General features: G+C 39.0%; 1 protein-coding gene across 1 annotated transcript in view; it reads right to left on the bottom strand.

The window, feature by feature from the left end:
* The window catches only part of LOC135513588 (whirlin-like), a 135,129-nt gene that overhangs the window by 69,349 nt on the left and 40,482 nt on the right, over window positions 1-25,298 (bottom strand). The window contains exon 2 of the mRNA XM_064936474.1: window positions 24,995-25,192. Within this exon, the coding sequence (XP_064792546.1) occupies window positions 24,995-25,192 (198 nt within the window). The remainder of the gene's footprint in view (window positions 1-24,994; window positions 25,193-25,298) is intronic.

Below are 25,298 nucleotides of genomic sequence, written 5' to 3'. Positions count from 1 at the left end.
GCCCTCTACTGTTCACACAGTTTATTTAGTGATTAAGTTAGCCCCATACACCTCTACTGTTCCCACAGTATATTTAGTGATTAAGTTAGCCCCGTAACGCTCTACTGTTCCGACAGTTTATTTAGTGATTAAGTTAGCTCACGTAACCCTCTACTGTTCCCACAGATTATTTAGTGATTAAGTTAGCCCCATAACCCTCTACTGTTCCCACAGATTATTTAGTGATTAAGTTAGCCCAGTAACCCTCTACTGTTCCCACAGTTTATTTAGTGATTAAGTTAGCCCTGTAACGCTCTACTGTTCCCACAGATTATTTAGTGATTAAGTTAGCCCCGTAATGCTCTACTGTTCCCACAGATTATTTAATGATTAAGTTAGCCCCGTAGCCCTCTACTGTTCCCACAGATTATTTAGTGATTAAGTTAGCCCCGTAACGCTCTACTGTTCCCACAGATTATTTAGTGATTAAGTTAGCCCCGTAGCCCTCTACTGTTCCCACAGATTATTTAGTGATTAAGTTAGCCCCATAACCCTCTACTGTTCCCACAGATTATTTAGTGATTAAGTTAGCCCCGTAACGCCCTACTGTTCCCACAAATTATTTAGTGATTAAATTAGCCCCGTAACCCTCTACTGTTCCCACAGTTTATTTAGTGATTAAATAAGCCCTGTAACGCTCTACTGTTCCCACAGTATATTTAGTGATTAAGTTAGCCCTGTAACGCTCTACTGTTCCCACAGTTTATTTAGTGATTAAGTTAGCCCTGTAACGCTCTACTGTTCCCACAGATTATTTAGTGATTAAGTTAGCCCTGTAACGCTCTACTGTTCCCACAGATTATTTAGTGATTAAGTTAGCCCTGTAACGCTCTACTGTTCCCACAGTATATTTAGTGATTAAGTTAGCCCTGTAACGCTCTACTGTTCCCACAGTTTATTTAGTGATTAAGTTAGCTCACATAACCCTCTACTGTTCCCACAGTTTATTTAGTGATTAAGTAAGCCCCATACACCTCTACTGTTCCCACAGTTTATTTAGTGATTAAGTTAGAACCCCATACACCTCTACTGTTCCCACAGTTTATTTAGTGATTAAGTTAGCCCCGTAATGCTCTACTGTTCCCACAGTTTATTTAGTGATTAAGTTAGCCCTGTAACGCTCTACTGTTCCCAGAGATTATTTAGTGATTAAGTTAGCCCCGTAGCCCTCTACTGTTCCCACAGTTTATTTAGTGATTAAGTTAGCCCCATACACCTCTACTGTTCCCACAGTTTATTTAGAGATTAAATTAGCCCTGTAATGCTCTACTGTTCCCACAGATTATTTAGTGATTAAGACCCCATACACCTCTACTGTTCCCACAGTTTATTTAGTGATTAAATTAGCCCCGTAACGCTCTACTGTTCCCACAGATTATTTAGTGATTAAGTTAGCCGCATAACGCTCTACTGTTCCCACAGTTTATTTAGTGATTAAGTTAGCTCACGTAACCCTCTACTGTCCCCACAGTTTATTTAGTGATTAAGTTAGCTCACGTAACCCTCTACTGTACCCACAGTTTATTTAGTGATTAAGTTAGCCCCGTAACGCTCTACTGTCCCCAAAGTTTATTTAGTGATTAAGTTAGCTCACATAACCCTCTACTGTTCCCACAGATTATTTAGTGATTAAATTAGCCCTGTTACGCTCTACTGTTCCCACAGTTTATTTAGTGATTAATTTAGCTCACGTAACCCTCTACTGTTCCCACATTTTATTTAGTGATTAAGTTAGCTAACCCCATAACCCTCTACTGTTCCCACAGTTTATTTAGTGATTAAGTTAGCTCACGTAACCCTCTAATGTTCCCACAGTTTATTTAGTGATTAAGTTAGCTCACGTAGCCCTCTACTGTTCACACAGTTTATTTAGTGATTAAGTTAGCCCCATACACCTCTACTGTTCCCACAGTATATTTAGTGATTAAGTTAGCCCCGTAACGCTCTACTGTTCCGACAGTTTATTTAGTGATTAAGTTAGCTCACGTAACCCTCTACTGTTCCCACAGATTATTTAGTGATTAAGTTAGCCCCATAACCCTCTACTGTTCCCACAGATTATTTAGTGATTAAGTTAGCCCAGTAACCCTCTACTGTTCCCACAGTTTATTTAGTGATTAAGTTAGCCCTGTAACGCTCTACTGTTCCCACAGATTATTTAGTGATTAAGTTAGCCCCGTAATGCTCTACTGTTCCCACAGATTATTTAATGATTAAGTTAGCCCCGTAGCCCTCTACTGTTCCCACAGATTATTTAGTGATTAAGTTAGCCCTGTAACGCTCTACTGTTCCCACAGATTATTTAGTGATTAAGTTAGCCCCGTAGCCCTCTACTGTTCCCACAGATTATTTAGTGATTAAGTTAGCCCCATAACCCTCTACTGTTCCCACAGATTATTTAGTGATTAAGTTAGCCCCGTAACGCCCTACTGTTCCCACAAATTATTTAGTGATTAAATTAGCCCCGTAACCCTCTACTGTTCCCACAGTTTATTTAGTGATTAAATAAGCCCTGTAACGCTCTACTGTTCCCACAGTATATTTAGTGATTAAGTTAGCCCTGTAACGCTCTACTGTTCCCACAGTTTATTTAGTGATTAAGTTAGCCCTGTAACGCTCTACTGTTCCCACAGATTATTTAGTGATTAAGTTAGCCCTGTAACGCTCTACTGTTCCCACAGATTATTTAGTGATTAAGTTAGCCCTGTAACGCTCTACTGTTCCCACAGTTATTTAGTGATTAAGTTAGCCCTGTAACGCTCTACTGTTCCCACAGTTTATTTAGTGATTAAGTTAGCTCACATAACCCTCTACTGTTCCCACAGTTTATTTAGTGATTAAGTAAGCCCCATACACCTCTACTGTTCCCACAGTTTATTTAGTGATTAAGTTAGAACCCCATACACCTCTACTGTTCCCACAGTTTATTTAGTGATTAAGTTAGCCCCATAACGCTCTACTGTTCCCACAGTTTATTTAGTGATTAAGTTAGCCCTGTAACGCTCTACTGTTCCCAGAGATTATTTAGTGATTAAGTTTTAGCCCTCTACTGTTCCCACAGTTTATTTAGTGATTAAGTTAGCCCCATACACCTCTAATGTTCCCACAGTTTATTTAGTGATTAAATTAGCCCTGTAATGCTCTACTGTTCCCACAGATTATTTAGTGATTAAGACCCCATACACCTCTACTGTTCCCACAGTTTATTTAGTGATTAAATTAGCCCCGTAACGCTCTACTGTTCCCACAGATTATTTAGTGATTAAGTTAGCCCCATAACGCTCTACTGTTCCCACAGTTTATTTAGTGATTAAGTTAGCTCACGTAACCCTCTACTGTCCCCACAGTTTATTTAGTGATTAAGTTAGCTCACGTAACCCTCTACTGTACCCACAGTTTATTTAGTGATTAAGTTAGCCCCGTAACGCTCTACTGTCCCCAAAGTTTATTTAGTGATTAAGTTAGCTCACATAACCCTCTACTGTTCCCACAGATTATTTAGTGATTAAATTAGCCCTGTTACGCTCTACTGTTCCCACAGTTTATTTAGTGATTAATTTAGCTCACGTAACCCTCTACTGTTCCCACATTTTATTTAGTGATTAAGTTAGCTAACCCCATAACCCTCTACTGTTCCCACAGTTTATTTAGTGATTAAGTTAGCTCACGTAACCCTCTAATGTTCCCACAGTTTATTTAGTGATTAAGTTAGCTCACGTAGCCCTCTACTGTTCCCACAGTATATTTAGTGATTAAGTTAGCCCCGTAACGCTCTACTGTTCCGACAGTTTATTTAGTGATTAAGTAAGCTCACGTAACCCTCTACTGTTCCCACAGTTTATTTAGTGATTAAGTTAGCTTACATAACCCTCTACTGTTCCCACAGATTATTTAGTGATTAAATTAGCCCCGTAAAGTTCTACTGTTCCCACAGTTTATTTAGTGATTAAGTTAGCCCTGTAACCCTCTACTGTTCACACAGTTTATTTAGTGATTAAGTTAGCTCACGTAACCCTCTAATGTTCCCACAGTTTATTTAGTGATTAAGTTAGCTTACATAACCCTCTACTGTTCCCACAGTTTATTTAGTGATTAAGTTAGCCCCGTAGCCCTCTACTGTTCCCACAGTTTATTTAGTGATTAAGTTAGCCCTGTAACCCTCTACTGTTCCCACAATTTATTTAGTGATTAAGTTAGCTCACGTAACCCTCTACTGTTCCCACAATTTATTTAGTGATTAAGTTAGCCCCATACACTTCTAATGTTCCCCCAGTATATTTAGTGATTAAGTTAGCCCTGTAACCCTCTACTGTTCACACAGTTTATTTAGTGATTAAGTTAGCTCACGTAACCCTCTACTGTTCACACAGTTTATTTAGTGATTAAGTTAGCTCACGTAACCCTCTAATGTTCCCACAGTTTATTTAGTGATTAAGTTAGCTTACATAACCCTCTACTGTTCCCACAGTTTATTTAGTGATTAAGTTAGCCCCATAACCCTCTAATGTTCCCACAATTTATTTAATGATTAAGTTAGCCCCAAACAACTCTAATGATCCCACAGTATATTTAGTGATTAAGTTAGCCCCATAACCCTCTAATGTTCCCACAATTTATTTAGTGATTAAGTTAGCCCCATACACCTCTAATGTTCCCACAGTATATTTAGTGATTAAGTTAGCCCCATAACCCTCTAAAGTTCCCACAGATTATTTAGTGATTAAGTTAGCCCCGTAGCCCTCTACTGTTCCCACAGTTTATTTAGTGATTAAGTTAGCCCCATAACCCTCTAATGTTCCCACAATTTATTTAATGATTAAGTTAGCCCCAAACACCTCTAATGACCCACAGTATATTTAGTGATTAAGTTAGCCCCATAACCCTCTAATGTTCCCACAATTTATTTTGTGATTAAGTTAGCCCCATACACCTCTAATGTTCCCACAGTATATTTAGTGATTAAGTTAGCCCCATAACCCTCTAAAGTTCCCACAGATTATTTAGTGATTAAGTTAGCCCCGTAGCCCTCTACTGTTCCCACAGTTTATTTAGTGATTAAGTTAGCCCTGTAACCCTCTACTGTTCCCACAATTTATTTAGTGATTAAGTTAGCTCACGTAACCCTCTACTGTTCCCACAGTTTATTTAGTGATTAAGTTAGCTCACGTAGCCCTCTACTGTTCCCACAGTTTATTTAGTGATTAAGTTAGCTCACGTAGCCCTCTACTGTTCCCACAGTTTATTTAGTGATTAAATTAGCCCCGTAACCCTCTACTCTTCCCACAGTTTATTTAGTGATTAAGTTAGCTCACGTAACCCTCTACTGTTCCCACAGTTTATTTAGTGATTAAGTTAGCTCATGTAGCCCTCTACTGTTCCCACAGTTTATTTAGTGATTAAGTTAGCTCACATAACCCTCTACTGTTCCCACAGATTATTTAGTGATTAAGTTAGCCCCGTAAAGCTCTACTGTTCCCACAGTTTATTTAGTGATTAAGTTAGCCCCATAACCCTCTACTGTTCACACAGTTTATTTAGTGATTAAGTTAGCTCACGTAACCCTCTAATGTTCCCACAGTTTATTTAGTGATTAAGTTAGCTCACATAACCCTCTACTGTTCCCACAGATTATTTAGTGATTAAGTTAGCCCCGTAAAGCTCTACTGTTCCCACAGTTTATTTAGTGATTAAGTTAGCCCCATAACCCTCTAATGTTCCCACAATTTATTTAATGATTAAGTTAGCCCCAAACAACTCTAATGATCCCACAGTATATTTAGTGATTAAGTTAGCCCCATAACCCTCTAATGTTCCCACAATTTATTTAGTGATTAAGTTAGCCCCATACACCTCTAATGTTCCCACAGTATATTTAGTGATTAAGTTAGCCCCATAACCCTCTAAAGTTCCCACAGATTATTTAGTGATTAAGTTAGCCCCGTAGCCCTCTACTGTTCCCACAGTTTATTTAGTGATTAAGTTAGCCCCATAACCCTCTAATGTTCCCACAATTTATTTAATGATTAAGTTAGCCCCAAACACCTCTAATGACCCACAGTATATTTAGTGATTAAGTTAGCCCCATAACCCTCTAATGTTCCCACAATTTATTTTGTGATTAAGTTAGCCCCATACACCTCTAATGTTCCCACAGTATATTTAGTGATTAAGTTAGCCCCATAACCCTCTAAAGTTCCCACAGATTATTTAGTGATTAAGTTAGCCCCGTAGCCCTCTACTGTTCCCACAGTTTATTTAGTGATTAAGTTAGCCCTGTAACCCTCTACTGTTCCCACAATTTATTTAGTGATTAAGTTAGCTCACGTAACCCTCTACTGTTCCCACAGTTTATTTAGTGATTAAGTTAGCTCACGTAGCCCTCTACTGTTCCCACAGTTTATTTAGTGATTAAGTTAGCTCACGTAGCCCTCTACTGTTCCCACAGTTTATTTAGTGATTAAATTAGCCCCGTAACCCTCTACTCTTCCCACAGTTTATTTAGTGATTAAGTTAGCTCACGTAACCCTCTACTGTTCCCACAGTTTATTTAGTGATTAAGTTAGCTCATGTAGCCCTCTACTGTTCCCACAGTTTATTTAGTGATTAAGTTAGCTCACATAACCCTCTACTGTTCCCACAGATTATTTAGTGATTAAGTTAGCCCCGTAAAGCTCTACTGTTCCCACAGTTTATTTAGTGATTAAGTTAGCCCCATAACCCTCTACTGTTCACACAGTTTATTTAGTGATTAAGTTAGCTCACGTAACCCTCTAATGTTCCCACAGTTTATTTAGAGATTAAGTTAGCTCACGTGGCCCTCTACTGTTCCCACAGTATATTTAGTGATTAAGTTAGCCCCATACACCTCTACTGTTCCCACAGTTTATTTAGTGATTAAGTTAGTCCCATAACCCTCTACTGTTCCCACAGATTATTTAGTGATTAAGTTAGCCCCGTAGCCCTCTACTGTTCCCACAGTTTATTTAGTGATTAAGTTAGCCCTGTAACCCTCTACTGTTCCCACAATTTATTTAGTGATTAAGTCAGCCCCATAACCCTCTACTGTTCCCACAGTTTATTTAGTGATTAAGTTAGCCCCATAACCCTCTAATGTTCCCACAATTTATTTAATGATTAAGTTAGCCCCAAACACCACTAATGATCCCACAGTATATTTAGTGATTAAGTTAGCCCCATAACCCTCTAATGTTCCCACAATTTATTTAGTGATTAAGTTAGCCCCATACACCTCTAATGTTCCCACAGTATATTTAGTGATTAAGTTAGCCCCATAACCCTCTAAAGTTCCCACAGATTATTTAGTGATTAAGTTAGCCCCGTAGCCCTCTACTGTTCCCACAGTTTATTTAGTGATTAAGTTAGCCCTGTAACCCTCTACTGTTCCCACAATTTATTTAGTGATTAAGTTAGCTCACGTAACCCTCTACTGTTCCCACAGTTTATTTAGTGATTAAGTTAGCTCACGTAGCCCTCTACTGTTCCCACAGTTTATTTAGTGATTAAGTTAGCTCACGTAGCCCTCTACTGTTCCCACAGTTTATTTAGTGATTAAATTAGCCCCGTAACCCTCTACTCTTCCCACAGTTTATTTAGTGATTAAGTTAGCTCACGTAACCCTCTACTGTTCCCACAGTTTATTTAGTGATTAAGTTAGCTCATGTAGCCCTCTACTGTTCCCACAGTTTATTTAGTGATTAAGTTAGCTCACATAACCCTCTACTGTTCCCACAGATTATTTAGTGATTAAGTTAGCCCCGTAAAGCTCTACTGTTCCCACAGTTTATTTAGTGATTAAGTTAGCCCCATAACCCTCTACTGTTCACACAGTTTATTTAGTGATTAAGTTAGCTCACGTAACCCTCTAATGTTCCCACAGTTTATTTAGAGATTAAGTTAGCTCACGTAGCCCTCTACTGTTCCCACAGTATATTTAGTGATTAAGTTAGCCCCATACACCTCTACTGTTCCCACAGTTTATTTAGTGATTAAGTTAGTCCCATAACCCTCTACTGTTCCCACAGATTATTTAGTGATTAAGTTAGCCCCGTAGCCCTCTACTGTTCCCACAGTTTATTTAGTGATTAAGTTAGCCCTGTAACCCTCTACTGTTCCCACAATTTATTTAGTGATTAAGTTAGCTCACGTAACCCTCTAATGTTCCCACAGTTTATTTAGTGATTAGGTTAGCTCACGTAGCCCTCTACTGTTCCCGCAGTTTATTTAGTGATTAAGTTAGCCCCGTAACCCTCTACTGCTCCTAAGTTAGCCCTGTAGCCCTGTAAATGTAATGTAAATGTAAATGTAACCCTCTACTGCTCCCACAGTATATTTAGTGATTAAGTTAGCCCCGTAACCCTCTACTGTTCCCACAGTTTATTTAGTGATTAAGTTAGCCCCGTAACCCTCTACTGTTCCCACAGTTTATTTAGTGATTAAGTTAGCTAACCCCATAACCCTCTACTGTTCCCACAGTTTATTTAGTGATTAAGTTAGCCCTGTAACCCTCTACTGTTCACACAGTTTATTTAGTGATTAAGTTAGCTCACGTAACCCTCTAATATTCCCACAGTTTATTTAGAGATTAAGTTAATTCACGTAGCCCTCTACTGTTCCCACAGTTTATTTAGTGATTAAGTTAGCCCCGTAGCCCTCTACTGTTCCCACAATTTATTTAGTGATTAAGTTAGCCCCATACACTTCTAATGTTCCCCCAGTATATTTAGTGATTAAGTTAGCCCCATAACCCCCTACTGTTCCCACAGTTTATTTAGTGATTAAATTAGCCCCATAACCCTCTAATGTTCCCACAATTTATTTAATGATTAAGTTAGCCCCAAACACCTCTAATGATCCCACAGTATATTTAGTGATTAAGTTAGCCCCATAACCCTCTAATGTTCCCACAATTTATTTAGTGATTAAGTTAGCCCCATACACCTCTAATGTTCCCACAGTATATTTAGTGATTAAGTTAGCCCCATAACCCTCTAAAGTTCCCACAGATTATTTAGTGATTAAGTTAGCCCCGTAGCCCTCTACTGTTCCCACAGTTTATTTAGTGATTAAGTTAGCTCACGTAACCCTCTACTGTTCCACAATTTATTTAGTGATTAAGTTAGCCCCATACACCTCTAATGTTCCCACAGTTTATTTAGTGATTAAGTTAGCCCCATAACCCTCTAATGTTCCCACAATTTATTTAATGATTAAGTTAGCCCCAAACACCTCTAATGACCCACAGTATATTTAGTGATTAGGTTAGCCCCATAACCCTCTAATGTTCCCACAATTTATTTAGTGATTAACTTAGCCCCATACACCTCTAATGTTCCCACAGTATATTTAGTGATTAAGTTAGCCCCATAACCCTCTAAAGTTCCCACAGATTATTTAGTGATTAAGTTAGCCCCGTAGCCCTCTACTGTTCCCACAGTTTATTTAGTGATTAAGTTAGCCCTGTAACCCTCTACTGTTCCCACAATTTATTTAGTGATTAAGTTAGCTCACGTAACCCTCTACTGTTCCAACAATTTATTTAGTGATTAAGTTAGCCCCATACACTTCTAATGTTCCCCCAGTATATTTAGTGATTAAGTTAGCCCCATAACCCCCTACTGTTCCCACAGTTTTTTTAGTGATTAAGTTAGCCCCATAACCCTCTAATGTTCCCACAATTTATTTAATGATTAAGTTAGCCCCAAACACCACTAATGATCCCACAGTATATTTAGTGATTAAGTTAGCCCCAATAACCCTCTAATGTTCCCACAATTTATTTAGTGATTAAGTTAGCCCCATACACCTCTAATGTTCCCACAGTATATTTAGTGATTAAGTTAGCCCCATAACCCTCTAAAGTTCCCACAGATTATTTAGTGATTAAGTTAGCCCCGTAGCCCTCTACTGTTCCCACAGTTTATTTAGTGATTAAGTTAGCCCTGTAACCCTCTACTGTTCCCACAATTTATTTAGTGATTAAGTTAGCTCACGTAGCCCTCTACTGTTCCCACAGTTTATTTAGTGATTAAGTTAGCTCACGTAGCCCTCTACTGTTCCCACAGTTTATTTAGTGATTAAATTAGCCCCGTAACCCTCTACTCTTCCCACAGTTTATTTAGTGATTAAGTTAGCTCACGTAACCCTCTACTGTTCCCACAGTTTATTTAGTGATTAAGTTAGCTCATGTAGCCCTCTACTGTTCCCACAGTTTATTTAGTGATTAAGTTAGCTCACATAACCCTCTACTGTTCCCACAGATTATTTAGTGATTAAGTTAGCCCCGTAAAGCTCTACTGTTCCCACAGTTTATTTAGTGATTAAGTTAGCCCCATAACCCTCTACTGTTCACACAGTTTATTTAGTGATTAAGTTAGCTCACGTAACCCTCTAATGTTCCCACAGTTTATTTAGAGATTACGTTAGCTCACGTAGCCCTCTACTGTTCCCACAGTATATTTAGTGATTAAGTTAGCCCCATACACCTCTAATGTTCCCACAGTATATTTAGTGATTAAGTTAGCCCCATAACCCTCTAAAGTTCCCACAGATTATTTAGTGATTAAGTTAGCCCCGTAGCCCTCTACTGTTCCCACAGTTTATTTAGTGATTAAGTTAGCCCTGTAACCCTCTACTGTTCCCACAATTTATTTAGTGATTAAGTTAGCTCACGTAGCCCTCTACTGTTCCCACAGTTTATTTAGTGATTAAGTTAGCTCACGTAGCCCTCTACTGTTCCCACAGTTTATTTAGTGATTAAATTAGCCCCGTAACCCTCTACTCTTCCCACAGTTTATTTAGTGATTAAGTTAGCTCACGTAACCCTCTACTGTTCCCACAGTTTATTTAGTGATTAAGTTAGCTCATGTAGCCCTCTACTGTTCCCACAGTTTATTTAGTGATTAAGTTAGCTCACATAACCCTCTACTGTTCCCACAGATTATTTAGTGATTAAGTTAGCCCCGTAAAGCTCTACTGTTCCCACAGTTTATTTAGTGATTAAGTTAGCCCCATAACCCTCTACTGTTCACACAGTTTATTTAGTGATTAAGTTAGCTCACGTAACCCTCTAATGTTCCCACAGTTTATTTAGAGATTAAGTTAGCTCACGTAGCCCTCTACTGTTCCCACAGTATATTTAGTGATTAAGTTAGCCCCATACACCTCTACTGTTCCCACAGTTTATTTAGTGATTAAGTTAGTCCCATAACCCTCTACTGTTCCCACAGATTATTTAGTGATTAAGTTAGCCCCGTAGCCCTCTACTGTTCCCACAGTTTATTTAGTGATTAAGTTAGCCCTGTAACCCTCTACTGTTCCCACAATTTATTTAGTGATTAAGTCAGCCCCATAACCCTCTACTGTTCCCACAGTTTATTTAGTGATTAAGTTAGCCCCATAACCCTCTAATGTTCCCACAATTTATTTAATGATTAAGTTAGCCCCATACACCTCTACTGTTCCCACAGTTTATTTAGTGATTAAGTTAGCCCCATAACCCTCTAAAGTTCCCACAGATTATTTAGTGATTAAGTTAAGCCCTCTACTGTTCCCACAGTTTATTTAGTGATTAAGTTAGCCCTGTAACCCTCTACTGTTCCCACAATTTATTTAGTGATTAAGTTAGCTCACGTAACCCTCTACTGTTCCAACAATTTATTTAGTGATTAAGTTAGCCCCATACACTTCTAATGTTCCCCCAGTATATTTAGTGATTAAGTTAGCCCCATAACCCCCTACTGTTCCCACAGTTTTTTTAGTGATTAAGTTAGCCCCATAACCCTCTAATGTTCCCACAATTTATTTAATGATTAAGTTAGCCCCAAACACCACTAATGATCCCACAGTATATTTAGTGATTAAGTTAGCCCCATAACCCTCTAATGTTCCCACAATTTATTTAGTGATTAAGTTAGCCCCATACACCTCTAATGTTCCCACAGTATATTTAGTGATTAAGTTAGCCCCATAACCCTCTAAAGTTCCCACAGATTATTTAGTGATTAAGTTAGCCCCGTAGCCCTCTACTGTTCCCACAGTTTATTTAGTGATTAAGTTAGCCCTGTAACCCTCTACTGTTCCCACAATTTATTTAGTGATTAAGTTAGCTCACGTAGCCCTCTACTGTTCCCACAGTTTATTTAGTGATTAAGTTAGCTCACGTAGCCCTCTACTGTTCCCACAGTTTATTTAGTGATTAAATTAGCCCCGTAACCCTCTACTCTTCCCACAGTTTATTTAGTGATTAAGTTAGCTCACGTAACCCTCTACTGTTCCCACAGTTTATTTAGTGATTAAGTTAGCTCATGTAGCCCTCTACTGTTCCCACAGTTTATTTAGTGATTAAGTTAGCTCACATAACCCTCTACTGTTCCCACAGATTATTTAGTGATTAAGTTAGCCCCGTAAAGCTCTACTGTTCCCACAGTTTATTTAGTGATTAAGTTAGCCCCATAACCCTCTACTGTTCACACAGTTTATTTAGTGATTAAGTTAGCTCACGTAACCCTCTAATGTTCCCACAGTTTATTTAGAGATTACGTTAGCTCACGTAGCCCTCTACTGTTCCCACAGTATATTTAGTGATTAAGTTAGCCCCATACACCTCTAATGTTCCCACAGTATATTTAGTGATTAAGTTAGCCCCATAACCCTCTAAAGTTCCCACAGATTATTTAGTGATTAAGTTAGCCCCGTAGCCCTCTACTGTTCCCACAGTTTATTTAGTGATTAAGTTAGCCCTGTAACCCTCTACTGTTCCCACAATTTATTTAGTGATTAAGTTAGCTCACGTAGCCCTCTACTGTTCCCACAGTTTATTTAGTGATTAAGTTAGCTCACGTAGCCCTCTACTGTTCCCACAGTTTATTTAGTGATTAAATTAGCCCCGTAACCCTCTACTCTTCCCACAGTTTATTTAGTGATTAAGTTAGCTCACGTAACCCTCTACTGTTCCCACAGTTTATTTAGTGATTAAGTTAGCTCATGTAGCCCTCTACTGTTCCCACAGTTTATTTAGTGATTAAGTTAGCTCACATAACCCTCTACTGTTCCCACAGATTATTTAGTGATTAAGTTAGCCCCGTAAAGCTCTACTGTTCCCACAGTTTATTTAGTGATTAAGTTAGCCCCATAACCCTCTACTGTTCACACAGTTTATTTAGTGATTAAGTTAGCTCACGTAACCCTCTACTCTTCCCACAGTTTATTTAGAGATTAAGTTAGCTCACGTAACCCTCTACTGTTCCCACAGTATATTTAGTGATTAAGTTAGCCCCATACACCTCTACTGTTCCCACAGTTTATTTAGTGATTAAGTTAGTCCCATAACCCTCTACTGTTCCCACAGATTATTTAGTGATTAAGTTAGCCCCGTAGCCCTCTACTGTTCCCACAGTTTATTTAGTGATTAAGTTAGCCCTGTAACCCTCTACTGTTCCCACAATTTATTTAGTGATTAAGTCAGCCCCATAACCCTCTACTGTTCCCACAGTTTATTTAGTGATTAAGTTAGCCCCATAACCCTCTAATGTTCCCACAATTTATTTAATGATTAAGTTAGCCCCAAACACCACTAATGATCCCACAGTATATTTAGTGATTAAGTTAGCCCCATAACCCTCTAATGTTCCCACAATTTATTTAGTGATTAAGTTAGCCCCATACACCTCTAATGTTCCCACAGTATATTTAGTGATTAAGTTAGCCCCATAACCCTCTAAAGTTCCCACAGATTATTTAGTGATTAAGTTAGCCCCGTAGCCCTCTACTGTTCCCACAGTTTATTTAGTGATTAAGTTAGCCCTGTAACCCTCTACTGTTCCCACAATTTATTTAGTGATTAAGTTAGCTCACGTAACCCTCTACTGTTCCCACAGTTTATTTAGTGATTAAGTTAGCTCACGTAGCCCTCGACTGTTCCCACAGTTTATTTAGTGATTAAGTTAGCTCACGTAGCCCTCTACTGTTCCCACAGTTTATTTAGTGATTAAATTAGCCCCGTAACCCTCTAATGTTCCCACAATTTATTTAATGATTAAGTTAGCCCCAAACACCTCTAATGATCCCACAGTATATTTAGTGATTAAGTTAGCCCCATAACCCTCTAATGTTCCCACAATTTATTTAGTGATTAAGTTAGCCCCATACACCTCTAATGTTCCCACAGTATATTTAGTGATTAAGTTAGCCCCATAACCCTCTAAAGTTCCCACAGATTATTTAGTGATTAAGTTAGCCCCGTAGCCCTCTACTGTTCCCACAGTTTATTTAGTGATTAAGTTAGCTCACGTAACCCTCTACTGTTCCCACAATTTATTTAGTGATTAAGTTAGCCCCATACACCTCTAATGTTCCCACAGTTTATTTAGTGATTAAGTTAGCCCCATACACCTCTAATGTTCCCACAGTTTATTTAGTGATTAAGTTAGCCCCATAACCCTCTAATGTTCCCACAATTTATTTAATGATTAAGTTAGCCCCAAACACCTCTAATGACCCACAGTATATTTAGTGATTAGGTTAGCCCCATAACCCTCTAATGTTCCCACAATTTATTTAGTGATTAACTTAGCCCCATACACCTCTAATGTTCCCACAGTATATTTAGTGATTAAGTTAGCCCCATAACCCTCTAAAGTTCCCACAGATTATTTAGTGATTAAGTTAGCCCCGTAGCCCTCTACTGTTCCCACAGTTTATTTAGTGATTAAGTTAGCCCTGTAACCCTCTACTGTTCCCACAATTTATTTAGTGATTAAGTTAGCTCACGTAACCCTCTACTGTTCCAACAATTTATTTAGTGATTAAGTTAGCCCCATACACTTCTAATGTTCCCCCAGTATATTTAGTGATTAAGTTAGCCCCATAACCCCCTACTGTTCCCACAGTTTTATTTAGTGATTAAGTTAGCCCCATAACCCTCTAATGTTCCCACAATTTATTTAATGATTAAGTTAGCCCCAAACACCACTAATGATCCCACAGTATATTTAGTGATTAAGTTAGCCCCATAACCCTCTAATGTTCCCACAATTTATTTAGTGATTAAGTTAGCCCCATACACCTCTAATGTTCCCACAGTATATTTAGTGATTAAGTTAGCCCCATAACCCTCTAAAGTTCCCACAGATTATTTAGTGATTAAGTTAGCCCCGTAGCCCTCTACTGTTCCCACAGTTTATTTAGTGATTAAGTTAGCCCTGTAACCCTCTACTGTTCCCACAATTTATTTAGTGATTAAGTTAGCTCACGTAGCCCTCTACTGTTCCCACAGTTTATTTAGTGATTAAGTTAGCTCACGTAGCCCTCTACTGTTCCCACAGTTTATTTAGTGATTAAATTAGCCCCGTAACCCTCTACTCTTCCCACAGTTTATTTAGTGATTAAGTTAGCTCACGTAACCCTCTACTGTTCCCACAGTTTATTTAGTGATTAAGTTAGCTCATGTAGCCCTCTACTGTTCCCACAGTTTATTTAGTGATTAAGTTAGCTCACATAACCCTCTACTGTTCCCACAGATTATTTAGTGATTAAGTTAGCCCCGTAAAGCTCTACTGTTCCCACAGTTTATTTAGTGATTAAGTTAGCCCCATAACCCTCTACTGTTCACACAGTTTATTTAGTGATTAAGTTAGCTCACGTAACCCTCTAATGTTCCCACAGTTTATTTAGAGATTAAGTTAGCTCACGTAGCCCTCTACTGTTCCCACAGTATATTTAGTGATTAAGTTAGCCCCATACACCTCTAATGTTCCCACAGTATATTTAGTGATTAAGTTAGCCCCATAACCCTCTAAAGTTCCCACAGATTATTTAGTGATTAAGTTAGCCCCGTAGCCCTCTACTGTTCCCACAGTTTATTTAGTGATTAAGTTAGCCCTGTAACCCTCTACTGTTCCCACAATTTATTTAGTGATTAAGTTAGCCCCATACACCTCTACTGTTCCCACAGATTATTTAGTGATTAAGTTAGCCCCGTAGCCCTCTACTGTTCCCACAGTTTATTTAGTGATTAAGTTAGCCCTGTAACCCTCTACTGTTCCCACAATTTATTTAGTGATTAAGTTAGCTCACGTAGCCCTCTACTGTTCCCACAGTTTATTTAGTGATTAAGTTAGCTCACGTAGCCCTCTACTGTTCCCACAGTTTATTTAGTGATTAAATTAGCCCCGTAACCCTCTACTCTTCCCACAGTTTATTTAGTGATTAAGTTAGCTCACGTAACCCTCTACTGTTCCCACAGTTTATTTAGTGATTAAGTTAGCTCATGTAGCCCTCTACTGTTCCCACAGTTTATTTAGTGATTAAGTTAGCTCACATAACCCTCTACTGTTCCCACAGATTATTTAGTGATTAAGTTAGCCCCGTAAAGCTCTACTGTTCCCACAGTTTATTTAGTGATTAAGTTAGCCCCATAACCCTCTACTGTTCACACAGTTTATTTAGTGATTAAGTTAGCTCACGTAACCCTCTAATGTTCCCACAGTTTATTTAGAGATTAAGTTAGCTCACGTAGCCCTCTACTGTTCCCACAGTATATTTAGTGATTAAGTTAGCCCCATACACCTCTAATGTTCCCACAGTATATTTAGTGATTAAGTTAGCCCCATAACCCTCTAAAGTTCCCACAGATTATTTAGTGATTAAGTTAGCCCCGTAGCCCTCTACTGTTCCCACAGTTTATTTAGTGATTAAGTTAGCCCTGTAACCCTCTACTGTTCCCACAATTTATTTAGTGATTAAGTTAGCTCACGTAGCCCTCTACTGTTCCCACAGTTTATTTAGTGATTAAGTTAGCTCACGTAGCCCTCTACTGTTCCCACAGTTTATTTAGTGATTAAATTAGCCCCGTAACCCTCTACTCTTCCCACAGTTTATTTAGTGATTAAGTTAGCTCACGTAACCCTCTACTGTTCCCACAGTTTATTTAGTGATTAAGTTAGCTCATGTAGCCCTCTACTGTTCCCACAGTTTATTTAGTGATTAAGTTAGCTCACATAACCCTCTACTGTTCCCACAGATTATTTAGTGATTAAGTTAGCCCCGTAAAGCTCTACTGTTCCCACAGTTTATTTAGTGATTAAGTTAGCCCCATAACCCTCTACTGTTCACACAGTTTATTTAGTGATTAAGTTAGCTCACGTAACCCTCTAATGTTCCCACAGTTTATTTAGAGATTAAGTTAGCTCACGTAGCCCTCTACTGTTCCCACAGTATATTTAGTGATTAAGTTAGCCCCATACACCTCTACTGTTCCCACAGTTTATTTAGTGATTAAGTTAGTCCCATAACCCTCTACTGTTCCCACAGATTATTTAGTGATTAAGTTAGCCCCGTAGCCCTCTACTGTTCCCACAGTTTATTTAGTGATTAAGTTAGCCCTGTAACCCTCTACTGTTCCCACAATTTATTTAGTGATTAAGTCAGCCCCATAACCCTCTACTGTTCCCACAGTTTATTTAGTGATTAAGTTAGCCCCATAACCCTCTAATGTTCCCACAATTTATTTAATGATTAAGTTAGCCCCAAACACCACTAATGATCCCACAGTATATTTAGTGATTAAGTTAGCCCCATAACCCTCTAATGTTCCCACAATTTATTTAGTGATTAAGTTAGCCCCATACACCTCTAATGTTCCCACAGTATATTTAGTGATTAAGTTAGCCCCATAACCCTCTAAAGTTCCCACAGATTATTTAGTGATTAAGTTAGCCCCGTAGCCCTCTACTGTTCCCACAGTTTATTTAGTGATTAAGTTAGCCCTGTAACCCTCTACTGTTCCCACAATTTATTTAGTGATTAAGTTAGCTCACGTAACCCTCTACTGTTCCCACAGTTTATTTAGTGATTAAGTTAGCTCACGTAGCCCTCGACTGTTCCCACAGTTTATTTAGTGATTAAGTTAGCTCACGTAGCCCTCTACTGTTCCCACAGTTTATTTAGTGATTAAATTAGCCCCGTAACCCTCTACTGTTCCCACAGTTTATTTAGTGATTAAGTTAGCTCATGTAGCCCTCTACTGTTCCCACAGTTTATTTAGTGATTAAGTTAGCTCACATAACCCTCTACTGTTCCCACAGATTATTTAGTGATTAAGTTAGCCCCGTAAAGCTCTACTGTTCCCACAGTTTATTTAGTGATTAAGTTAGCCCCATAACCCTCTACTGTTCACACAGTTTATTTAGTGATTAAGTTAGCTCACGTAACCCTCTAATGTTCCCACAGTTTATTTAGAGATTAAGTTAGCTCACGTAGCCCTCTACTGTTCCCACAGTATATTTAGTGATTAAGTTAGCCCCATACACCTCTACTGTTCCCACAGTTTATTTAGTGATTAAGTTAGTCCCATAACCCTCTACTGTTCCCACAGATTATTTAGTGATTAAGTTAGCCCCGTAGCCCTCTACTGTTCCCACAGTTTATTTAGTGATTAAGTTAGCCCTGTAACCCTCTACTGTTCCCACAATTTATTTAGTGATTAAGTTAGCTCACGTAACCCTCTAATGTTCCCACAGTTTATTTAGTGATTAGGTTAGCTCACGTAGCCCTCTACTGTTCCCGCAGTTTATTTAGTGATTAAGTTAGCCCCGTAACCCTCTACTGCTCCTAAGTTAGCCCTGTAGCCCTGTAAATGTAATGTAAATGTAAATGTAACCCTCTACTGCTCCCACAGTATATTTAGTGATTAAGTTAGCCCCGTAACCCTCTACTGTTCCCACAGTTTATTTAGTGATTAAGTTAGCCCCGTAACCCTCTACTGTTCCCACAGTTTATTTAGTGATTAAGTTAGCTAACCCCATAACCCTCTACTGTTCCCACAGTTTATTTAGTGATTAAGTTAGCCCTGTAACCCTCTACTGTTCACACAGTTTATTTAGTGATTAAGTTAGCTCACGTAACCCTCTAATATTCCCACAGTTTATTTAGTGATTAAGTTAATTCACGTAGCCCTCTACTGTTCCCACAGTTTATTTAGTGATTAAGTTAGCCCCGTAGCCCTCTACTGTTCCCACAATTTATTTAGTGATTAAGTTAGCCCCATACACTTCTAATGTTCCCCCAGTATATTTAGTGATTAAGTTAGCCCCATAACCCCCTACTGTTCCCACAGTTTATTTAGTGATTAAGTTAGCCCCATAACCCTCTAATGTTCCCACAATTTATTTAATGATTAAGTTAGCCCCAAACACCTCTAATGATCCCACAGTATATTTAGTGATTAAGTTAGCCCCATAACCCTCTAATGTTCCCACAATTTATTTAGTGATTAAGTTAGCCCCATACACCTCTAATGTTCCCACAGTATATTTAGTGATTAAGTTAGCCCCATAACCCTCTAAAGTTCCCACAGATTATTTAGTGATTAAGTTAGCCCCGTAGCCCTCTACTGTTCCCACAGTTTATTTAGTGATTAAGTTAGCTCACGTAACCCTCTACTGTTCCCACAATTTATTTAGTGATTAAGTTAGCCCCATACACCTCTAATGTTCCCACAGTTTATTTAGTGATTAAGTTAGCCCCATAACCCTCTAATGTTCCCACAATTTATTTAATGATTAAGTTAGCCCCAAACACCTCTAATGACCCACAGTATATTTAGTGATTAAGTTAGCCCCATAACCCTCTAATGTTCCCACAATTTATTTAGTGATTAAGTTAGCCCCATACACCTCTAATGTTCCCACAGTATATTTAGTGATTAAGTTAGCCCCATAACCCTCTAAAGTTCCCACAGATTATTTAGTGATTAAGTTAGCCCCGTAGCCCTCTACTGTTCCCACAGTTTATTTAGTGATTAAGTTAGCCCTGTAACCCTCTACTGTTCCCACAATTTATTTAGTGATTAAGTTAGCTCACGTAACCCTCTACTGTTCCCACAATTTATTTAGTGATTAAGTTAGCCCCATACACTTCTAATGTTCCCCCAGTATATTTAGTGATTAAGTTAGCCCCATAACCCCCTACTGTTCCCACAGTTTTTTTAGTGATTAAGTTAGCCCCATAACCCTCTAATGTTCCCACAATTTATTTAATGATTAAGTTAGCCCCAAACAACTCTAATGATCCCACAGTATATTTAGTGATAAAGTTAGCCCCATAACCCTCTAATGTTCCCACAATTTATTTAGTGATTAAGTTAGCCCCATACACCTCTAATGTTCCCACAGTATATTTAGTGATTAAGTTAGCCCCATAACCCTCTAAAGTTCCCACAGATTATTTAGTGATTAAGTTAGCCCCGTAGCCCTCTACTGTTCCCACAGTTTATTTAGTGATTAAGTTAGCCCTGTAACCCTCTACTGTTCCCACAATTTATTTAGTGATTAAGTTAGCCCCATACACCTCTAATGTTCCCACAGTTTATTTAGTGATTAAGTTAGCCCCATAACCCTCTAATGTTCCCACAATTTATTTAATGATTAAGTTAGCCCCAAACACCTCTAATGACCCACAGTATATTTAGTGATTAAGTTAGCCCCATAACCCTCTAATGTTCCCACAATTTATTTAGTGATTAAGTTAGCCCCATACACCTCTAATGTTCCCACAGTATATTTAGTGATTAAGTTAGCCCCATAACCCTCTAAAGTTCCCACAGATTATTTAGTGATTAAGTTAGCCCCGTAGCCCTCTACTGTTCCCACAGTTTATTTGGTGATTAAGTTAGCCCTGTAACCCTCTACTGTTCCCACAATTTATTTAGTGATTAAGTTAGCTCACGTAACCCTCTACTGTTCCCACAGTTTATTTAGTGATTAAGTTAGCTCACGTAGCCCTCTACTGTTCCCACAGTTTATTTAGTGATTAAGTTAGCTCACGTAGCCCTCTACTGTTCCCACAGTTTATTTAGTGATTAAATTAGCCCCGTAACCCTCTACTCTTCCCACAGTTTATTTAGTGATTAAGTTAGCTCATGTAGCCCTCTACTGTTCCCACAGTTTATTTAGTGATTAAGTTAGCTCACATAACCCTCTACTGTTCCCACAGATTATTTAGTGATTAAGTTAGCCCCGTAAAGCTCTACTGTTCCCACAGTTTATTTAGTGATTAAGTTAGCCCCATAACCCTCTACTGTTCACACAGTTTATTTAGTGATTAAGTTAGCTCACGTAACCCTCTAATGTTCCCACAGTTTATTTAGAGATTAAGTTAGCTCACGTAGCCCTCTACTGTTCCCACAGTATATTTAGTGATTAAGTTAGCCCCATACACCTCTACTGTTCCCACAGTTTATTTAGTGATTAAGTTAGTCCCATAACCCTCTACTGTTCCCACAGATTATTTAGTGATTAAGTTAGCCCCGTAGCCCTCTACTGTTCCCACAGTTTATTTAGTGATTAAGTTAGCCCTGTAACCCTCTACTGTTCCCACAATTTATTTAGTGATTAAGTCAGCCCCATAACCCTCTACTGTTCCCACAGTTTATTTAGTGATTAAGTTAGCCCCATAACCCTCTAATGTTCCCACAATTTATTTAATGATTAAGTTAGCCCCAAACACCACTAATGATCCCACAGTATATTTAGTGATTAAGTTAGCCCCATAACCCTCTAATGTTCCCACAATTTATTTAGTGATTAAGTTAGCCCCATACACCTCTAATGTTCCCACAGTATATTTAGTGATTAAGTTAGCCCCATAACCCTCTAAAGTTCCCACAGATTATTTAGTGATTAAGTTAGCCCCGTAGCCCTCTACTGTTCCCACAGTTTATTTAGTGATTAAGTTAGCCCTGTAACCCTCTACTGTTCCCACAATTTATTTAGTGATTAAGTTAGCCCCATACACCTCTAATGTTCCCACAGTTTATTTAGTGATTAAGTTAGCCCCATAACCCTCTAATGTTCCCACAATTTATTTAATGATTAAGTTAGCCCCAAACACCTCTAATGACCCACAGTATATTTAGTGATTAAGTTAGCCCCATAACCCTCTAATGTTCCCACAATTTATTTAGTGATTAAGTTAGCCCCATACACCTCTAATGTTCCCACAGTATATTTAGTGATTAAGTTAGCCCCATAACCCTCTAAAGTTCCCACAGATTATTTAGTGATTAAGTTAGCCCCGTAGCCCTCTACTGTTCCCACAGTTTATTTAGTGATTAAGTTAGCCCTGTAACCCTCTACTGTTCCCACAATTTATTTAGTGATTAAGTTAGCTCACGTAACCCTCTACTGTTCCCACAGTTTATTTAGTGATTAAGTTAGCTCACGTAGCCCTCTACTGTTCCCACAGTTTATTTAGTGATTAAGTTAGCTCACGTAGCCCTCTACTGTTCCCACAGTTTATTTAGTGATTAAATTAGCCCCGTAACCCTCTACTCTTCCCACAGTTTATTTAGTGATTAAGTTAGCTCACGTAACCCTCTACTGTTCCCACAGTTTATTTAGTGATTAAGTTAGCTCATGTAGCCCTCTACTGTTCCCACAGTTTATTTAGTGATTAAGTTAGCTCACATAACCCTCTACTGTTCCCACAGATTATTTAGTGATTAAGTTAGCCCCGTAAAGCTCTACTGTTCCCACAGTTTATTTAGTGATTAAGTTAGCCCCATAACCCTCTACTGTTCACACAGTTTATTTAGTGATTAAGTTAGCTCACGTAACCCTCTAATGTTCCCACAGTTTATTTAGAGATTAAGTTAGCTCACGTAGCCCTCTACTGTTCCCACAGTATATTTAGTGATTAAGTTAGCCCCATACACCTCTACTGTTCCCACAGTTTATTTAGTGATTAAGTTAGTCCCATAACCCTCTACTGTTCCCACAGATTATTTAGTGATTAAGTTAGCCCGTAGCCCTCTACTGTTCCCACAGTTTATTTAGTGATTAAGTTAGCCCTGTAACCCTCTACTGTTCCCACAATTTATTTAGTGATTAAGTCAGCCCCATAACCCTCTACTGTTCCCACAGTTTATTTAGTGATTAAGTTAGCCCCATAACCCTCTAATGTTCCCACAATTTATTTAATGATTAAGTTAGCCCCAAACACCACTAATGATCCCACAGTATATTTAGTGATTAAGTTAGCCCCATAACCCTCTAATGTTCCCACAATTTATTTAGTGATTAAGTTAGCCCCATACACCTCTAATGTTCCCACAGTATATTTAGTGATTAAGTTAGCCCCATAACCCTCTAAAGTTCCCACAGATTATTTAGTGATTAAGTTAGCCCCGTAGCCCTCTACTGTTCCCACAGTTTATTTAGTGATTAAGTTAGCCCTGTAACCCTCTACTGTTCCCACAATTTATTTAGTGATTAAGTTAGCTCACGTAGCCCTCTACTGTTCCCACAGTTTATTTAGTGATTAAGTTAGCTCACGTAGCCCTCTACTGTTCCCACAGTTTATTTAGTGATTAAATTAGCCCCGTAACCCTCTACTCTTCCCACAGTTTATTTAGTGATTAAGTTAGCTCACGTAACCCTCTACTGTTCCCACAGATTATTTAGTGATTAAGTTAGCCCCGTAAAGCTCTACTGTTCCCACAGTTTATTTAGTGATTAAGTTAGCCCCATAACCCTCTACTGTTCACACAGTTTATTTAGTGATTAAGTTAGCTCACGTAACCCTCTAATGTTCCCACAGTTTATTTAGAGATTAAGTTAGCTCACGTAGCCCTCTACTGTTCCCACAGTATATTTAGTGATTAAGTTAGCCCCATACACCTCTACTGTTCCCACAGTTTATTTAGTGATTAAGTTAGTCCCATAACCCTCTACTGTTCCCACAGATTATTTAGTGATTAAGTTAGCCCCGTAGCCCTCTACTGTTCCCACAGTTTATTTAGTGATTAAGTTAGCCCTGTAACCCTCTACTGTTCCCACAATTTATTTAGTGATTAAGTTAGCTCACGTAACCCTCTAATGTTCCCACAGTTTATTTAGTGATTAGGTTAGCTCACGTAGCCCTCTACTGTTCCCGCAGTTTATTTAGTGATTAAGTTAGCCCCGTAACCCTCTACTGCTCCTAAGTTAGCCCTGTAGCCCTGTAAATGTAATGTAAATGTAAATGTAACCCTCTACTGCTCCCACAGTATATTTAGTGATTAAGTTAGCCCCGTAACCCTCTACTGTTCCCACAGTTTATTTAGTGATTAAGTTAGCCCCGTAGCCCTCTACTGTTCCCACAGTTTATTTAGTGATTAAGTTAGCCCTGTAGCCCTCTACTGTTCCCACATTTTATTTAGTGATGAAGTTAGCCCTGTAGCCCTCTACTGTTCCCACAGTTTATTTAGTGATTAAGTTAGCCCTGTAGCCCTCTACTGTTCCCACAGTTTATTTAGTGATGAAGTTAGCCCTGTAGCCCTCTACTGTTCCCACATTTTATTTAGTGATTAAGTTAGCCCCGTAACCCTCTACTGTTCCCTAGTATATTTAGTGATTAAGTTAGCTCACGTAGCCCTCTACTGTTCCAACAGTTTATTTAGTGAAAGTCAATTTGTTTTTAAAATCCTTGGGCTGTGTTTGGTCGTCCGTCCTCGTAGTTTACTTTTAATTCTGCAGTGCTGTGTAAAGCTGTGTACCGTACCCCCGGCTGCCGGCCTGGTCTGTGGTGCTGACGATGCAGCCTCACATCAATAGATGAGAGAGGTACTGGACAGAGCAGAGGAGTGCACAGGGCAGGGATTGTCTGCATCCCAAATGGAACCTTATTCACTACTTAGATCACTAACAGGGCCCATTGGGTTCTGTTCAAAAGTAGTGCACTACATAGGGAATAGGGTGCCATTTTAATGCAACCTGGGTATATGGAGAGCTCAGTGAGGCTCCACATTGATTTCTGCCCCCCTCTCCTCCTCCTTCTCCTCCTCATGTTCACCCCCTCCATTAGTTGTTTGTTGTCAAACATGAGTGGCCATTTGACCCATATGTCAGCCATACTGAGAGAAAATATATTTTAGATTCTCAGAGGTATTCAATCCACTCACTGTCTTCTCCTGTGTGTGTCCTGTACGTCTCTGGCTGTGTTGTGGTCCCAGGGTGCTTTGCTGCTCCAGGTCGGAGGGAGGGGACACACTGCGGCCATGAGGATCCACCCAGGCATAAATGTTGTTGGTGACATACCCCCCGGGGATCTGGCCCACTGAACAAACTGACATGGCCAGCTTCTTACAGCCTTTCAGGACCTGCAAGGAGGACAGGGGAAGGGATTCAATTCAGTTCAGTTAGAAACACTTTAATCATCGCAAAGGGCAATTGAATTTGGGCATGTGAGAGTCAGCAACAACAACA

The sequence above is a fragment of the Oncorhynchus masou genome, chromosome 25, assembly GCF_036934945.1.
Source record: "Oncorhynchus masou masou isolate Uvic2021 chromosome 25, UVic_Omas_1.1, whole genome shotgun sequence".
In the NCBI taxonomy this organism is placed as follows: domain Eukaryota; kingdom Metazoa; phylum Chordata; class Actinopteri; order Salmoniformes; family Salmonidae; genus Oncorhynchus; species Oncorhynchus masou.
This window is presented reverse-complemented; position numbering and strand designations above follow the sequence as displayed.